Below are 15,684 nucleotides of genomic sequence, written 5' to 3' on the forward strand. Positions count from 1 at the left end.
TTCACTGTTGCGAGGCCCAATTGACCATTGTTCATTGTTTTGAGTGAGCCTGGATGCTAGGGATACCCCACGTGTGAGACTAAGCAAACTGCTTGTCCTCGGAGAAAGCGAAGATACTTACTTGTAGCAGGTATTCTTAAAGGACAGCAGGCTGATTACCTCCCACCTCCCCTTTGGAGTTGTTATAGTTATTTGTTATGCTTTTTGACTTAACTGAGGTATGCACTCGCGTGGTGGGCAGGAAGTCAGTCTGTGTATGCATGGTGCGAGCTGCACATGCGCCAGAAGACTCCAGCAAAAGGTTTTTTTTTTTTGTTTTTTTTGCTGTGGCAAAATGCCGGTTCTCGGGCCGACGCGGGCTTCGACCCACGTGTGAGGATAATGAGCCTACTGTCCTTGGAGAATACCTGCTACAGGTAAGTATCTTCACTTTATCTGTACCTTCTGTTCACTGTTCTAGATTGGAATCCAGAAGGCACTCTGTGTTTTCCATGGACAGAGGATCTTACAGCATCACTGTGACGTGGCCGACCTGGCATATTCCAAGCACTGATCCCCGGAAAAGATTTCTGGCCATGTGGAGGGATTCCCACCGTATTATATCTACTGTACATTCCATTGCCTGTCAGTTTATTTTATTTATTAGGATTTTATCGTATTTTTGAAGGAATTCACTCTAGGTGGTGTACAGTAAGCATAGATCAAACATGAGCAATTGTCAATTATAGCAGTAAAAATATTCAAATAACAATAAAAAGTATGTCATAGTATGCTATTTACATTGTCAACACAATATGTAATAGAACATTTTAATTGATAGTGAAGGGTAAAGCAAAGATGGAAAATATAGGTAGGTAAGAGAGTAAGAAGAGTTAGAAAGTAAGGTGATTAAAGAAAGTTGCACATGAGGTCAGAGATCAGAGATGGTTTAACATTATCTCAGCTAGGGTAGGAATTATTTTCTTTCTGTCATCGTGGTCAAACCCGTTGACAGATTCGCCTGTCAGTTACCTCAGTGTTCACTATTTTATGTTTTATTTCTTTTTTGGAGTTTGATTTCACTTCTCACTGCTTTACCATGTCGGAGAAAAAAAGGTTTCAAGTGGTGTGACAGGTGTACCTGTAAAATGTCAAACTCTGACTCTCACACCCTCTGTATCTGGTTGTATGGGGAAAGACCACCACGTAAACTCCTGTCCAGCCTGTGCTAGGATGTCTAGAAAGCTCTCTCAGAGCAAGACTCCAACAGCTGGGATGTCTACTACCACCCGGATTGACTCCTTTTCTACTCTGCCTCTTACACTTGGATACATCCCCACAAAAGTACTTCTACTACTACTACTTATAATTTCTATAGCGCTACAAGGCATATGCAGCGCTGCACACCATACACAAAAAGATAGTCCCTGCTCAAAGAGCTTACAATCTAGATAAGACAGGCAGACAGACAGAACAATTAAGGGTAAGGGAATAAAGAGGTGAGGATAAAAGGACAGGGCAATTGAGCAGTGGTTAGGTACAGGTAGAGGTAGAGTGGCTATCCCAGCATAGAGAGAATCATTGGAGTTTACGCCAAAGTGGCAGTGAGTGCTTTCCCTGGAGTGGAACACTCTCCTTGCATGGCAATACACTCTTCAGCTGATAGCTCCGCCCCCAGCATCATCAACTCCATCTGTGGCAGGGCTTTTCCCGGCATCATCTTCTCATGATGATGTCATAGCATCAAAGCATTCCTTGGCACAGAGGCATTCTTCTCACAGTGGCTCTCATCACTGTTCATGCACTTCTGCTTCTGACTCTGCACATAGAGCCAGGCATCAACACAGGCATATGTCTTCCTCTTCACATTGTTCAAGATACACATGTAGATCAACATTATGATCTTGATCTCCTATGTCCTCTTTTTCCTCTTGGCACCATTCATCAAGTCACTCTCCCCAAAACTAAAAGTACTTGATAAAACATTTTTGCTGCCGCTCTTCACTTCAGCCACCTAGAAAAATGCTGGAACTCTGAATAAATTTTTAAAATCAACAAAGGCACACTTCAAAGGCTAAACCTTCCTCTTCAAGAAGGTCATTGAGACCTTGGAAGGTCATTGAGACCTTGGAACACAGTTTGCCCAGGCTATGTCTACCTGTTAGAAAGAAATCCTGGTCTATTTAAACTTCCTCTCTTGTAGTCATTCATTGTGTTCTCCTTTTAGGTTGGAAAGGGGAACACCAGGCTTGCCGTTTGACCCTTCCCTTCCTGAGCCTATTAAGATGGCACAGCCAGAGGACACTAACTTCCCAAAGTTTCTTTTGCAAAGACTTTGAATATCCCTGCTACATCAAAGCCTGACCCTAGAGCTACACGTCTAGGATTTTCGAGATATTTGGATGCACCAAAAAAATTTATTGCGCTCCTACTGCATGATGATCTAATGGAAAATCACAAAACGATGTGGTCTATACCTTACACTTCACGACCAAGTAAGAAGAGTCTTGATACCAAGTATAGGATTCAGGAACAGTTAGGCCCTGGGAAACTTCCTCACCGATCCATGGCAGTGAAATTAGGAATGAGGAAACACAAAAGCTCAAAAGACTATTAAAATTTTCTCCCTAGTAAAAAGTATACATTACTGGATCTTATGGAAAAAAGAGTTTACCAAAACACAATGCTTATGGCTAGAATTGCAGTACATCAATTCCACTACATCCGCTATATGTGTAACATCCTGGAGAGGCTGCACACTGCTTTAACCTCCCTTTCATCTACAGAAAGAAGTAGCATAACGCCTCTAATCAGAATTTGAAGATTTTTCTAAGAACATATTTAAGCGTCACATGAATCATATCATATACTGCAATTAGAGGTGCAGTCATAGCCATTTTGTCACTGTTTAGCATGGCTGAAATGTTCGGCACTTCAGGATTATGTCCTTGACAAGGTGGCAGATGCCCCTTGAACTGGTGAAGAATGTATTTGGAGACAGAGGGGCATTATTGATAGAACGTCTAAATCTGAATTTGGACGTTTTGCACAAAACATCCAAATTCTGAACAGGAAAGAAGGTCATTCTCGAAAAAGAAAAACGTCTATCTTTTGTTTTTGAAAATACTATGTACTTTTTGTTTTTTGGAATTTTTTTTTTTTTGGGGGGGGGGCATTTTTGGAAAAATAAAACATCTAAGTCAAAACATCCAAAATCAAGCCATTGGAACATAGGAGGAGCCAGCATTTTTAGTAGACTGGTCCTCTTGACATCCCAGGACAGCTATAGGGAACCCTAGGGTGTACTGCAGTGGACTTCATAAATTGCTCCCAGGTACACATCTGACCAGTGCTCCCTTACTTTGTGTGCTGAGCCCCCCAAAACCCACCCCAAACCCACTACCCCAAATTGCACACCACTATTATAGCCTTACGGGTGAAGGGGGCACCTGTATGTGGGTACTTCTTTCTGATTCTGCATATAGAATTTTCTAATCCACATCTGGCAAGTTGAAATCTCCCAGAAACAGTACTTCTCCTTTCTTTCCCAACTTTTGGATATCTACAACCAGATCTTTAGCAAACTGCTCCAATTGTGTTGGAGGTGTGTAGGCAGCATCCATGTGGATAGAGGTTCCATCTTCTCTTTTCAAGGCGATACATATTGCTTCTTCCTTTCCCAGTCCCCCTGCATTTCAGTCACTTTGATATCGTTTCTCACATATAGAGCTGCTGCTCCACTTTTTCGACCATCTCTATCCTTCCTAAATAGATTGTAGCCCAGTATGTTTGCATCCCATTCGTGGGAGTCATTGAACCATGTCTCCATGATAGCAACAATATCTAAATCTACTTCAAACATCAGGACTTGCAGATCTTGAACTTTTTTGCCTAGACTGCGAGTGTTCGTGGTTATTGCATTCCAGCTACATTTCAGTATTAATCTCATCTTCTGTATAGTTTTTTTGTTTAGTCTCACCTACTATGTTGCTAAGAAGTGAATTGCTAAGATTGTTGTTTACATTGCTTTCTTTCTAGTCACAGTTTGTCATTTGCTTGGGGTGACCACCTGAATTGATCTGCTTTATATGCCACTCCCCATCTTCTAGTTTAAATGTCTAGAAACATATTGTCTGAATTTCTTACCAAGGATTCTTTTTCTTGGCACAGTGAGATGCAGCCCATCATTACAATTTAGTCTTTTGATTTTCTATATATTGGCCCATCCTCCTATATACCTAAAACTTTCTTGGTGATACCAGGCTTTGTAAGGCATGTTAGAGGTACTTATATGACTTAGAACACTGCCAGATATTAATCCTCTGAACTCGTGTCTAGGGGGTGTTCCTCTATGGTCCGAATGACATGCCAAATGTGTGAGGAAATGAACAATTCCACAGATGGAATATATATTAAATTATTTATTTATTAGGTAAAGTGGGGGGGGGGGGGGGGGGAATATATATATATAAATAGTTCTGAAGCAAAGTGCCAAGCAAAATAACTTGCTATAAAATTAGATTATCACCAAAATATATTACCATTTGCTTATCCTAATGCACTAACTAAAGGAGTGATTACACAACCCAGTACAATCATGAATTCCTAATGATTGTTATCAGAACTTATCACACGTCTTTTGCAAAACACAGTGATCAGCTGACTACACAGACCAGAAGTCCTGAAGTAAACCTATTGGTCCCTGACAAAAAACTAAGGACTAATTATCCACGACTATAGGTAATAAATCCTGATATCTCACCTTGCCGTCTGTCATAGACTCCCAATGGTAGAGAAGCGGATTTTTACTCTCACTCGAGCTGAAGTCTCAGTCCAGCAATAAGTCCAAGAATTATATCTCTGAATGTAGATTACACAGTCTTCAGTAGGGCCTTGTGGTGGCTGAGCTAACCTTGAGTCGGTTATAAGCATGTAGTTCACTGGTATTAGGAAAACAGTATTTTGCTCTCTTTAGAGCTTTCTATCCACCTGCAAGTTCTCCAGTGTTTCTCTCTCTCGTTCTTCTTCTTTCTTTTTTCTCTCCTTCCAACCCTCCAGTTCTTTTCCAACTAAACTTTCTTCAGTCCAAACCTTTGGTATCCAATCGTCAGATGATACCTGTGGACCAATCACAGACGAGGACATAATGTCCAGCCAGATTCATAGTCATGAAGAAGCCTTTGTGTTATAGACATGAAGCGATTATCAATGGCATGCAAACTCCTTGTCTGATTCCATTCTTTAAAGCCCTGGGTGTTCTTCTCCTCCAGGCTTCCCAGGGAGATAACAGGGGCCAGTTTGCAACACAGAATATGTCCCTGGATGAAGTAAACTTCCAATGCTCAGCAGTAACTTTCCTTTGCAAGAAAGCTGGATTCTGATAGTTACAGATGTATTCAGGCCTCAGGCTGTAGAATCCATATTGTTATAAGAATAGTTCAGCTTGTATAGGCCAAGACCAGCAAAGGTGAGATCTCAGGTAAATACCCCTACAGCTTTGAGCTACCTATTGAAGTACTCAGTATTTTGCAATCTTTCTTCTCCCTTTCCATAAGTAGGTAGAACTTGAGAGAAAGTTAAACAAATCTGAGAGGGTGGCAATATTGAAGACTTCCTTAATTATAGAGAGCAATTTTGGATTTTTAAATTACAGACGGTTACTCACTGAATCATGAGATAGAATGGATGATGTTGATTTGAAGCCTGTCTCTGATTGGTGCTTTGTCCTACATGTGATCTTCCTCAATTAATTTGTTTCCAGCGTGTTGGATCCAGTTTCTTTTTTCTACTTTTTTTTTTTGTTACATTTGTACCCTGCGCTTTCCCACTCATGGCAGGCTTAATGCGGCTTACATGGGGCAATGGAGGGTTAAGTGACTTGCCCAGAGTCACAAGGAGCTGCCTGTGCCTGAAGTGGGAATCGAACTCAGTTCCCCCAGGACCAAGGTCCACCACCCTAACTACTTGGCCACTCCTCCCAGACTGTCTGCTGCTAATTTTCTTTCCAGTTGCTGCTTTCTATTTATCTTTTCTCCTCTCTCCTGTCTTTTCCTATTTCCTCATTACACTTGTCTCTGACATTTTTTATCTTTCCCTTTCAGCTCTTTCCTCCCTTTATTCTTTTCTGCCTCTTTGTCCACTTAAATTTCACCTTTTTTTCTTACCTTTCTCTTTCTTTTAACTTTTCAGCTACCTTTCAACTTTTCATCTTCTCTTATGCTGTAGCTGTACTATTTCCCATATCACTCCTTCCCCAGCCTGCTGTTTCTTTCCATCTTTCATCTACTCCAACTTTCTACCTCTGTAGTCACTATCCTCATCATCTTGCCAGCCCATCATACCCTCTCCCACATGGTTCCACCATTTCTAGTTTTTCCCCTCCCTCTCTCCGCTCTTGTAGCCCATTATCTCCTCTTCCTCCCCTCGCCCCCACCCCCCCCGTGGTCTGCCTTCTCTTCCTCTTCTCGCCACCCTGATCCAAAGTCTCCCTCCCTTCCTCTCACCTCTCCCCTTCTACTTCTTTTTTTTTTTTTTTTTTTTAATCGTTTATTTATATATTTTGCAAAATTGTACAAAACCAGTTTAAAACATCATTTTTCTCCAAAATATAACATTCTAATACACATACATACTCTCCATTTCCATTTTGTTACCCATCAACTGTTCTCTGGCTTTTCGCCCAATACTCCCCCCCCCCCCCCCGCCCTCCCCCCTCCCCCCCTTGCTAAGTATGTGGCATTAGGATTACACAGAAATTTCTCTCCAGGCCGTATAAGAGTCCCAAGTCTTTAGGTACTTAGCCATACGTCCTGACCTCATAGCTGTGAGTTTAGACATTAAATGAATATATTCCAGTTTTTCCAACACTGTGGATATGTCCGGTAGTCTCAACTTCCTCCATGCTGCTGCTAATACTAGTTTGCCCGCCACAAATGTCTGAGTAGCAAATTGATGTATATGCCGTGGTACCTTGGGCGGTCGAAGATGTAGCAGACAGTATTCCATTTTCTGTTGATATTGTATGGCAGTCACTGAACTGATAAAGTCTATGATGCTTGCCCAGTATCGTTGTGCATATGTACATGACCACCAAACATGAAACATATCCCCATCCTCCCCACATTCTCGCCAACAACTTGCTGAACTTAATCTGAACATTTTAGCCAAACGGGCGGGTGTATAGTACCAGCTATATAATATTTTATGTCCATTTTCCACCATCTTGCTGGACACCGATACCCGAAGTAATGATTTAAACATCTGTGCCCATTGTGGGGGGTCATATGTTGTTCCTATTTCTAATTCCCATTTTCTTGTATAGCGCTCCACTGGGTTCTCCTTTGCCAACAGAGCTCCATAAATTCTAGTAATACTCCCTCGACCACCCCCATCCGTCATCCCCTTTTCCAGCTGTGTTTCTGTTAACTCCAGTTCCTCACCCGCAGTTCGTTTAAGAAAAGTTTGCACTCTGTGGTAGTGAAAGGCCTGTAGCGGGGAAAGCCCATAGTCCTGACATAACTCCTGATATGTGGGGATCCTCTCCTCCTTGCACATTTGTCCCAATTCACACAATCCCAGTTCCTCCCACTCTTTATACATGCTATCATATCTGCCCATACCAAATTGGGGAGCAAATCTGAGGTAAGTGTGCTGAAAGTAGATGCGTTCTGGAAAGAACTGTTCCCTGATCTTGCTCCAAACAGTCAAAGGCCACTTTAAGAGGCAAGGGCTTCCTTTAATTACCTCCCTAAGTGTACGTGTAGGCAACCATAGAATTGCTTTAAGTGGATATGGACTCAACCAATGTTGTTCTATACTAACCCATAATTTCTCAGTACTCTGGTACCAATTAGCTAGTAATCTAAGGTGTGCCGCGCAATAATACTCATAAAATGATGGGACTCCCATCCCTCCTTTATCTCGGGGTTGATACATTGTATCCCTCCTCACCCTCGGTGGTCTCTTTCTCCAGATAAAGGAAAAAACCCTACCCTGCAAGCCACGAAAAAAGCTATCTGTTATCTCTATCTGTAACGCCATAAACAGATAGAGCAATTTCGGAAGGATGACCATTTTAATAGCATTAATTCTGCCTACCCAGGATATTGTCAATCCCTCCCACCGCTCCATTTCCTGAAATAGTTCTCGCACCTTCCCAGGGAAGTTATATTCAAATAAGTCTTCTATCCTACGGGGTATGTTTATCCCCAGATACCTAATATATTTATTAGCTCATTTGTAAGGAAATCGTTTTTTCAAAAAGGCGAGAGTAGAGTTTGGTATATTTATATCGAGTGCTTCCGATTTGTCAAAGTTAATTTTAAAGCCCGACAACTCCCCGTATTTTTGTATCTCTTCTCCCACCACCGGTAAAGCTACCCGAGGATCTTGTAGTGTCAGTAAAATGTCATCGGCAAAGAGAAGTATCTTAGTTTCTATACCTCCACCCCTAAGGCCCCTAATCTCTCCATTCCCACGAATTTTAATAGCCAATGGCTCCATCACCAATGCAAAGAGTAAGGGCGACAGTGCACACCCCTGTCTGGTACCTCTTTGTAGTGAGAACGGGCGTGTTAGCGTCCCATTGACACGCACTGCTGCTACTGGGGTCTTGTAGATGAGATGTACCCATTCTAAGAATTGTCCCTCTATTCCCATCTTTTCGAGCACCCCAAAGAGAAAAGGCCAGCTAACTCTATCGAAGGCCTTTTCCGCGTCCAAAGATAATATACATAATTGGGAGTTCAGTATATGGGCCCCTTGGAGCACCTGTAGTGTTCTCCTGATGTTATCGAACGTCTGGCGGGAATGGACAAAGCCCGTCTGGTCTTCATGTATTATCTGTGGTAAAATTTGCTGAAGTCGTGTGGCCATGATCTTTGTAAATATTTTGTAATCCACCCCCAACAAAGATATGGGTCGATATGAGCTACATAATTGGGGATCTTTGCCTGGTTTATGTAAAACCGTAATTGTGGCCATATTCCATGTCGGGGGCAAGCTCGTGCTTTTATCCAACGAGTTAAACACTTGTAGTAACAATGGGGCAAGTAGCTTTACGTAAATTTTATAAAATTTGGGAGTGAACCCATCTGGTCCTGGGGCCTTCTCTGGGGAGAGTGCTCGGATTGTCTGCTCCACCTCCTCTAACGTGATAGGAGCGCCCAAGGTTTGCGCAGCCTGTTCTGGTAATTTCGGAAGGTCTACACTCTCCAAGTAATCCCGTATTTCCTCTTCTCCCCTTTCCTCCTCTGCCCTGTATAAATTTTTATAATAGCTTCTGAATGACGATTCCAGGAACTCTGGCTCCGAGTGTATCTCCCCTCCCGCATCTCTAAGTCCCCCTATCATATTCCTATTGGTGTGTTGTGTTAATTTGTGGGCTAAAAGCCTGCTTGGTTTATCACCAAATTCAAAGTGCATTTGTCGTACTCTCTTTAATTTTTCGGCTAGTTCAGCTAACTCAAGCTCCTGTAACTGAGTACGCAGTTCATATGCCTGTCCCCTTAATTGTAATGGGTTCTGGGCTGTCCCCTCTTGCAGTTGTTTCTCTACTTGTGTTAACCTTGAACGTAAATCTTTGTCTTTCGCGCATCTTTCCTTCCAGCATTTAGAACGCAACGCTATCAAATGACCTCGAATCACTGCTTTAAATCCTTCCCATATCATGGTCGGAGATACCTCCCCAGTATCATTGAATTGGATGTATTCTCTGATATATTGCTCTATCTGTGTTATGTTTGCTGGATCTGATAACAGGGCGTTGTCCAAACGCCATTGCCTTCTTGGCCCCGGTGGACCCACCCCCCGAAGCCGCAAAAGCACCGGAGAGTGGTCCGACCAAGTCCGCGGCAAAATAGAATGTTCTCCTATTGCTCCCATTAAAGATAGGTCCCCCAACCACATATCAATTCGGGATGCAGATTGATGTACTGTGGAAAAGTATGTGTATGCCCTTTGATTAGGATTGTCTCTCCGCCAGTAATCCTGTAATTGCCAGTGATTTATAAATTCCTGTAGTTGCCTTCTATCGCTTTTTGCATAATTTATCCGTCTTACCGTGTTGTCTAATTGTGGGTTCAGGGTAAGATTAAAATCCCCTCCAATCAATAGGGACCCTTCAACATGTCTGGTAAGTATTTGGTCTAGTGCCTTGAAAAATTCCCCATGTTGTGAGTTTGGGCCATATATATTCACTAATGTATAGGTTCGCCCTACCAAAGCGAAGACTATCAACAAGTATCGCCCCCCTTTGTCTTTGATAACTTTTTTAATCTCCCATGGCTTCCCTCTACTAAATGCTATAAGGACCCCTTTGCTTTTCGTATTGTCTGTGCTCGAGGCAAAGTGTATGACAGGGTATGCCCTATGAGTGCATAGTCGCTCATATTTGGTTTTTAAGTGGGTCTCCTGTATCAACCCTATGTCCACCTCGTGGCGCTGCAGTTCCCTGAATAACAGCTGTCTTTTCCTGGGTATATTTAGCCCCCTGGCATTGAGCACCAAACATTTAATGTCCCCCATCTCTTTTAATATACATATATCCTTTCTTTATCCTCGCCCGCCCTTTGAGCCCTTGTCCTATAATCAGCCTGCATCCCATGCCATGCTAAATTGTTTCTCCCCCCTCTCCCACCCCCCCTCCCCCAATCCCCTCCCCCTTCCCATCTATAGAGTTTAGACATCCCTTACCCTCAGGTGATGCCTATTCTAGGAGGAAGGAACAACCTGTTTCAATCCAGTCCTCCCCCCCGCAACAACAGCATCCCAACTTTCTCTTATGATCCTGAGCTGACTATCAGCTCACATATTTAACCTTTAACCCAACTTGTATTTTAACAGTTTATAACTTTACCAACAATAATGTTCGTGTATCTTCAGGTGATTCTAGTTGCAGATTGTTGGCGCTGCAGTCTTCTCGGTCCCTTTCCAGCCCGTTGCCATTTCGGTGGGGGTGGAAGAGATCCAAGCCTCGGTCTGTTACTCCTTTCCGACCCAGTGTCTGTAGTTGTTGTCTCCGGGAAAAGTTCTTGTGCTTCCAATAGGGATCTAATTTGATGCTGTTTCCCATCTTTATAGAACACCAATGCAAAGGGGTGCCTCCATCTATACTGGATCTTGAGATCTCTGAGATGTCGTGTAAATGGTTTCAAGTCTCCTCTCCGCTTTAGCGTCGCCGCCGCCAGGTCTTGGTATATTTCGATATTGTATGAGTCCCATTTAAATTCCAGTGTTTGGCGTGCAAATTTCAGCACTTTTTCTTTTTGCTTAAAGTTGGTGAAACACGCAATAATGTCTTTTGGTTTATTGTTGCGCATTGCTCCTAGTGCCCTATGTGCTCTATCTATTTGGATAAGCTCAGATTCCACTGTTTCGCCATTCGCTGCATACAGGTCCCGTACTATGTCCTGCACCACTTTCTCACAGTCCTGATAGGTCGGAGTTTCTGGAAGGCCCCGGAATCTAAGATTGCTGCGGCGCCCCCTGTTTTCTAAGTCCTCTACTTTGTCTAGCAGTTGTTGCTGGTCGTTCTGCAGCCCCACAACTTGTTGGTCCAACGCCCCAAGAGCCTCCCCTTGTGCTTCCACTTGCGTTTCTGTCTCTTCCAGACGTGTGCCCAGCTCTCTGATCTCACCTCTCAAATCAGCCCCCATTGTCGCCACCTCCGCTCGTAAGGCTTTGAGATCGGAGCTGATATTTTGTAACCATTGTTGCAGGCATAATTGATCCATCTCAGAGGATTCGGCCGCCGCTTGTTTCCCCGGCTGGCTGCCCTGAAGCTGGGCGCTACCCGGCTCCGTGAAGCTCTTCGTTTTTTTCCCGTCCGCCATTTTGTTTATATGTTGCGGTCCTGTTCCTTCGAACGCAAACCGGGATAAATCCACTCCCGAGGATGGCGGTTGCATATGCAAAGTCACGATCTGTTTGCTGTCTAGCGAGTTGTTTTTTCAGCTCTCCAGCTTCATTTAAACGCGCTAATTTTGCCGTTGTCGCCGCGGGGGGACCGGAGCTAATCTTTCAAGCGTCCATCTAGGTTGGTGACGTCACTTCCTCCCCCTCCCCTTCTACTTCTTATCAAATTTCTTTTCATAGGGGGTTGCCAGCGTAGTAGAGATTCTGATACACTCTCTGTGGCTGCCCCTGCACTGTCCCTCTGCCAGTTTCTGCCCAGGTGGAAACTGGAAGTTGCAGCAGAGAGGACAGTAGCAGGGCAGCCACAGGCAGCCTAAGAATAGCTGACACACTATCAATCCCCTGTGAACAGAATGCGAAATAAGGCAGATTAAGAAGGTAGGGAGACCTCTGATCAGGCTGGCCAAAAGGGGAAAGATGTTAGACCATGGGGTCCTCTGGGGATGTGAGGCCCAGGGCAACTGCCCTGTTTGCCCCCTCCCCCCCCCCCTTATTCCGTCCTGCATGCCAGCAGGTCTTTCTTAGCAGAATTGCATATGTAAAGAAAACAAGAAACATAGAAACATGACGGCAGATAAAGGCCATATGACCCATCCAGTCTGCCCATCCTCTGTAACCCCTAATTCTTCCTGTTCCTAAGAAGAGGGGGAAGGGTGGGAACGAGTTGATAAAGATTATTTGAGCAATGGAATAGATCACTGAGCACCAGAGGATTGTAACAGGTAGGGAGTTTTAGCTGTTAATAGAGCTAGTGTTGATAGTGAATGTTGAATGTTATAGTTCAAAAAATGTAATTTATAATTTAAAGCTGAATGAACATTAAATTAAAGAAAACCCAGCTCTTATGCTTTTCACTGATCTCTGCATTAACAAGAAATGAATTTGTTGGAATTATCAAAGTTGTGTTGCCTGTAGTGTTCTGTAAATATTTTGCGTGTTCCCACTAATTACTCTGACCTCGTATCCCCCCCAGACTGCCTTAAACAGTCTGGGTATTAACAATCTCCATAATCAGAAGGACACTGGGATTTAGGGAATAGGAGAAAATAGTTTTATTACCATCTTACCAAAGGCAATACAGGTATTAGGCATACATATCTGGAACATGGTGGAGCAGGGCTTCGCGACACATAGCAGGTGTAGTCAAGTCTTCTCTCTTCAGCCTTCTGCCCTCTGCTCTTTCTTCTGCCCACATACCCTGGCTAACAGCTGCTTTTATACTTTTCTGGTCCCATAGATCCCTATGAGCCACCTGCAAGACTTTGTATGCCAACTGCTAATACATCCTGAACATCAACAATTTTAATTGCCAGGATGTTTCCCTTTCCTAAGGATCAATATCTTAGATGGTAATGATTCTAAATGTTGCCAAGTTCCTCTAGCCCCCCTGGATGATCTCACCCTGCTTGCAGCTGACCCACTGTTATCTGCTTTTAACCAAAACATCCTTGCTCCCAACTATTTTATTACTGTCCTGTTAATTGCCTTGTGCACCTGCTGTTTTGAAAACAAATTCCGCCTCCCTGTCAGCTCCCAGTTACCTCATTCAGCTTTCACTACAGTGAAATTTAGCTGTGTCAGAGAAGACCTTTGATTTTTAGAGGCCTAGCTCTTGGCGCTAAGCCTGAGCCATTGACCTGTACTTCACTGAGAGAGCAAGTGACAGCATATTTCTACAACAGCGTATCGGGTATCCCTGATGTCTGATGGGTTTCCATCAAACACTGAAATATGGCTATTTAAAATTCTGATTGTTCATTTGTGGATTTGTATATTCAGGACTTTTGAGGACTCAGATTGTTGATAGTTGCAGGTTATCACTTTTAGTTATTTAGTTTTTGATATATATGTTAATTGTCATGTTGTTAATATGTAGCTTTGTATACCAGCTTGTTTGATTTGGAAAGGTGGCATATAAATGCAATTATAAAACTACAAAGTCAGAGAGGTCAGGCCCTAGTGACTTTTCCACCAATAGCCAAATGTCATCATAATAGGTGGCCCTGTGCACTCATTCCAGTTTCTTGCCTTAGGTAGTATAGTGTTGACATCTTAGCTAGTCTTTCTTACAACATTTTCCTTAGGCCACATATTCATTAAAGTTAACACTCCCTGAACAGTTTGGATTGTGAAAGAACGTATCCCTTCTCTGTATAGCAAATAAAGGCCATTATAAATTGTACTTGGCTTTTCGTTACTTTTGACCCCAATGGATCTTGGATTGCTTTAACTAAATGATTTCAAATTTACATGAAGATTGCATCTCCTACTCTTCACAGACAGATCTGACTTTATAGTTTATTAAAACTTGCTATACCACCCAAACTGACTCACAGAACTGGGCAGTTTACAATCCAATAGTTAACAAAATTGAAAGTTTTATGTTAAACTGTACCTACACCACCTTGGGTGAATCTCTTCATAAAGGCGATTAATAAATCCCAGTAAATAAGTAATAAGATTTATGTTAGAGTTGTGATAGTTCTGGTGGCTTATCTAAGTTTAGATTCTAGTAGAGAGATTTGCAAGTCTGTGAAGCAGAGTTCATTCTGTATGTTTACTTTCCATTACTGTTTAGACAAATTTGTCAGGTCTCCCTGAGGGATACAATTCATCTCTATACCTCCTTAATATCTACCATATTGTTTTATGTTGTCTTACCAAGAAAATTGTTTAGTCAGCCTATTGATGAACTTGTTGCTTCCATTATACCCTCTTTTGTTGAAAGCAGTCCTTGGCTAGGACTTATCAAATGTATGATTAATCTTGTTTGTCCTTGGGGAAAACAAAGCTTCTGACTTCTAACAGCCAGATAATTGGCCGCACGTAGCCATTACCCTTCCGTTATTAAGTTCGCTTACTTTAAGTTGTCATAGAGAACTGAGAGGTCTCTGCATAATGTTGGTTGAGCAAGTAGTCCAATGCATGTCAGGAAAATCCTACCCATATTCTGTATCTGTGCTGTTGATATCACCCATTTATGTGACTGATTATTCTGCTGTCCATGAAGAGCATTTATGAAAGGCAAGCAATGTTGTTTTGTGTCTCTCTGGTGCATTCTTTCTATTCTTCAATACGTATCTAACAAAATTCTTTATTATATTCAGGAATTGGAGGAAAAGTACCGGGAAGCCCAACTGGCAGTACAGAGACTGGAGGTGCACTTGAAACAGAAGGAGCAGATCTATGAAGAGAAAGTCAAAGTAAGGAATTTTTTTTCATGTCTTCATATTATCTTTCTAAAGAAAAACATAACTGAAACTGCTCATGAAAGCTATATTTTCCTCAGTACTATGGTTTTCTTGCACAACCAGGAACACAAATAGGTCAGCGCACACATACCTAAATCTCCACTACCCAAACTGCAAAGGACTAAAATATAAATCAACATATGCATCCAGCGTCTCCTACATAAGCACACAACTTATGGAATGCACTACCAAACGTCATGAAAACAATGCAAGACCTAACAAACTTCCGGAAATCATTAAAAAACAATTTGTTCGAAAAGGCATACCATAATGATCCAACCTAAAGTAGCTGAACCCTACAACACAACAAAACTTATACCAGATCTGGACAAAACTTAACTTTCCCTCCTTGACTATCTAATTCATTCTGTCACGAATGTAACTTTAATGCAATTACCACTCTGTATTTCTCAAACCGGAATTGGCGATTGCCAACACGGTACTGTGTAAGCCACATTGAGCCTGCAAATAAGTGGGAAAATGTGGGATACAAATGCAACAAATAAATAAACCTATATAAGATCATGTCACGCTGGATCAG

General features: G+C 42.4%; 1 protein-coding gene across 1 annotated transcript in view; it reads left to right on the forward strand.

Moving 5' to 3' along the window:
- Positions 1-15,684, forward strand: part of CIT (citron rho-interacting serine/threonine kinase) — a 1,023,678-nt gene that overhangs the window by 390,260 nt on the left and 617,734 nt on the right. The window contains 1 exon segment of the mRNA XM_030217566.1: positions 15,000-15,095. Coding sequence (XP_030073426.1) covers positions 15,000-15,095 — 96 coding nt within the window.

Source organism: Microcaecilia unicolor, chromosome 11 (genome assembly GCF_901765095.1).
Source record: "Microcaecilia unicolor chromosome 11, aMicUni1.1, whole genome shotgun sequence".
NCBI lineage: Eukaryota > Metazoa > Chordata > Amphibia > Gymnophiona > Siphonopidae > Microcaecilia > Microcaecilia unicolor.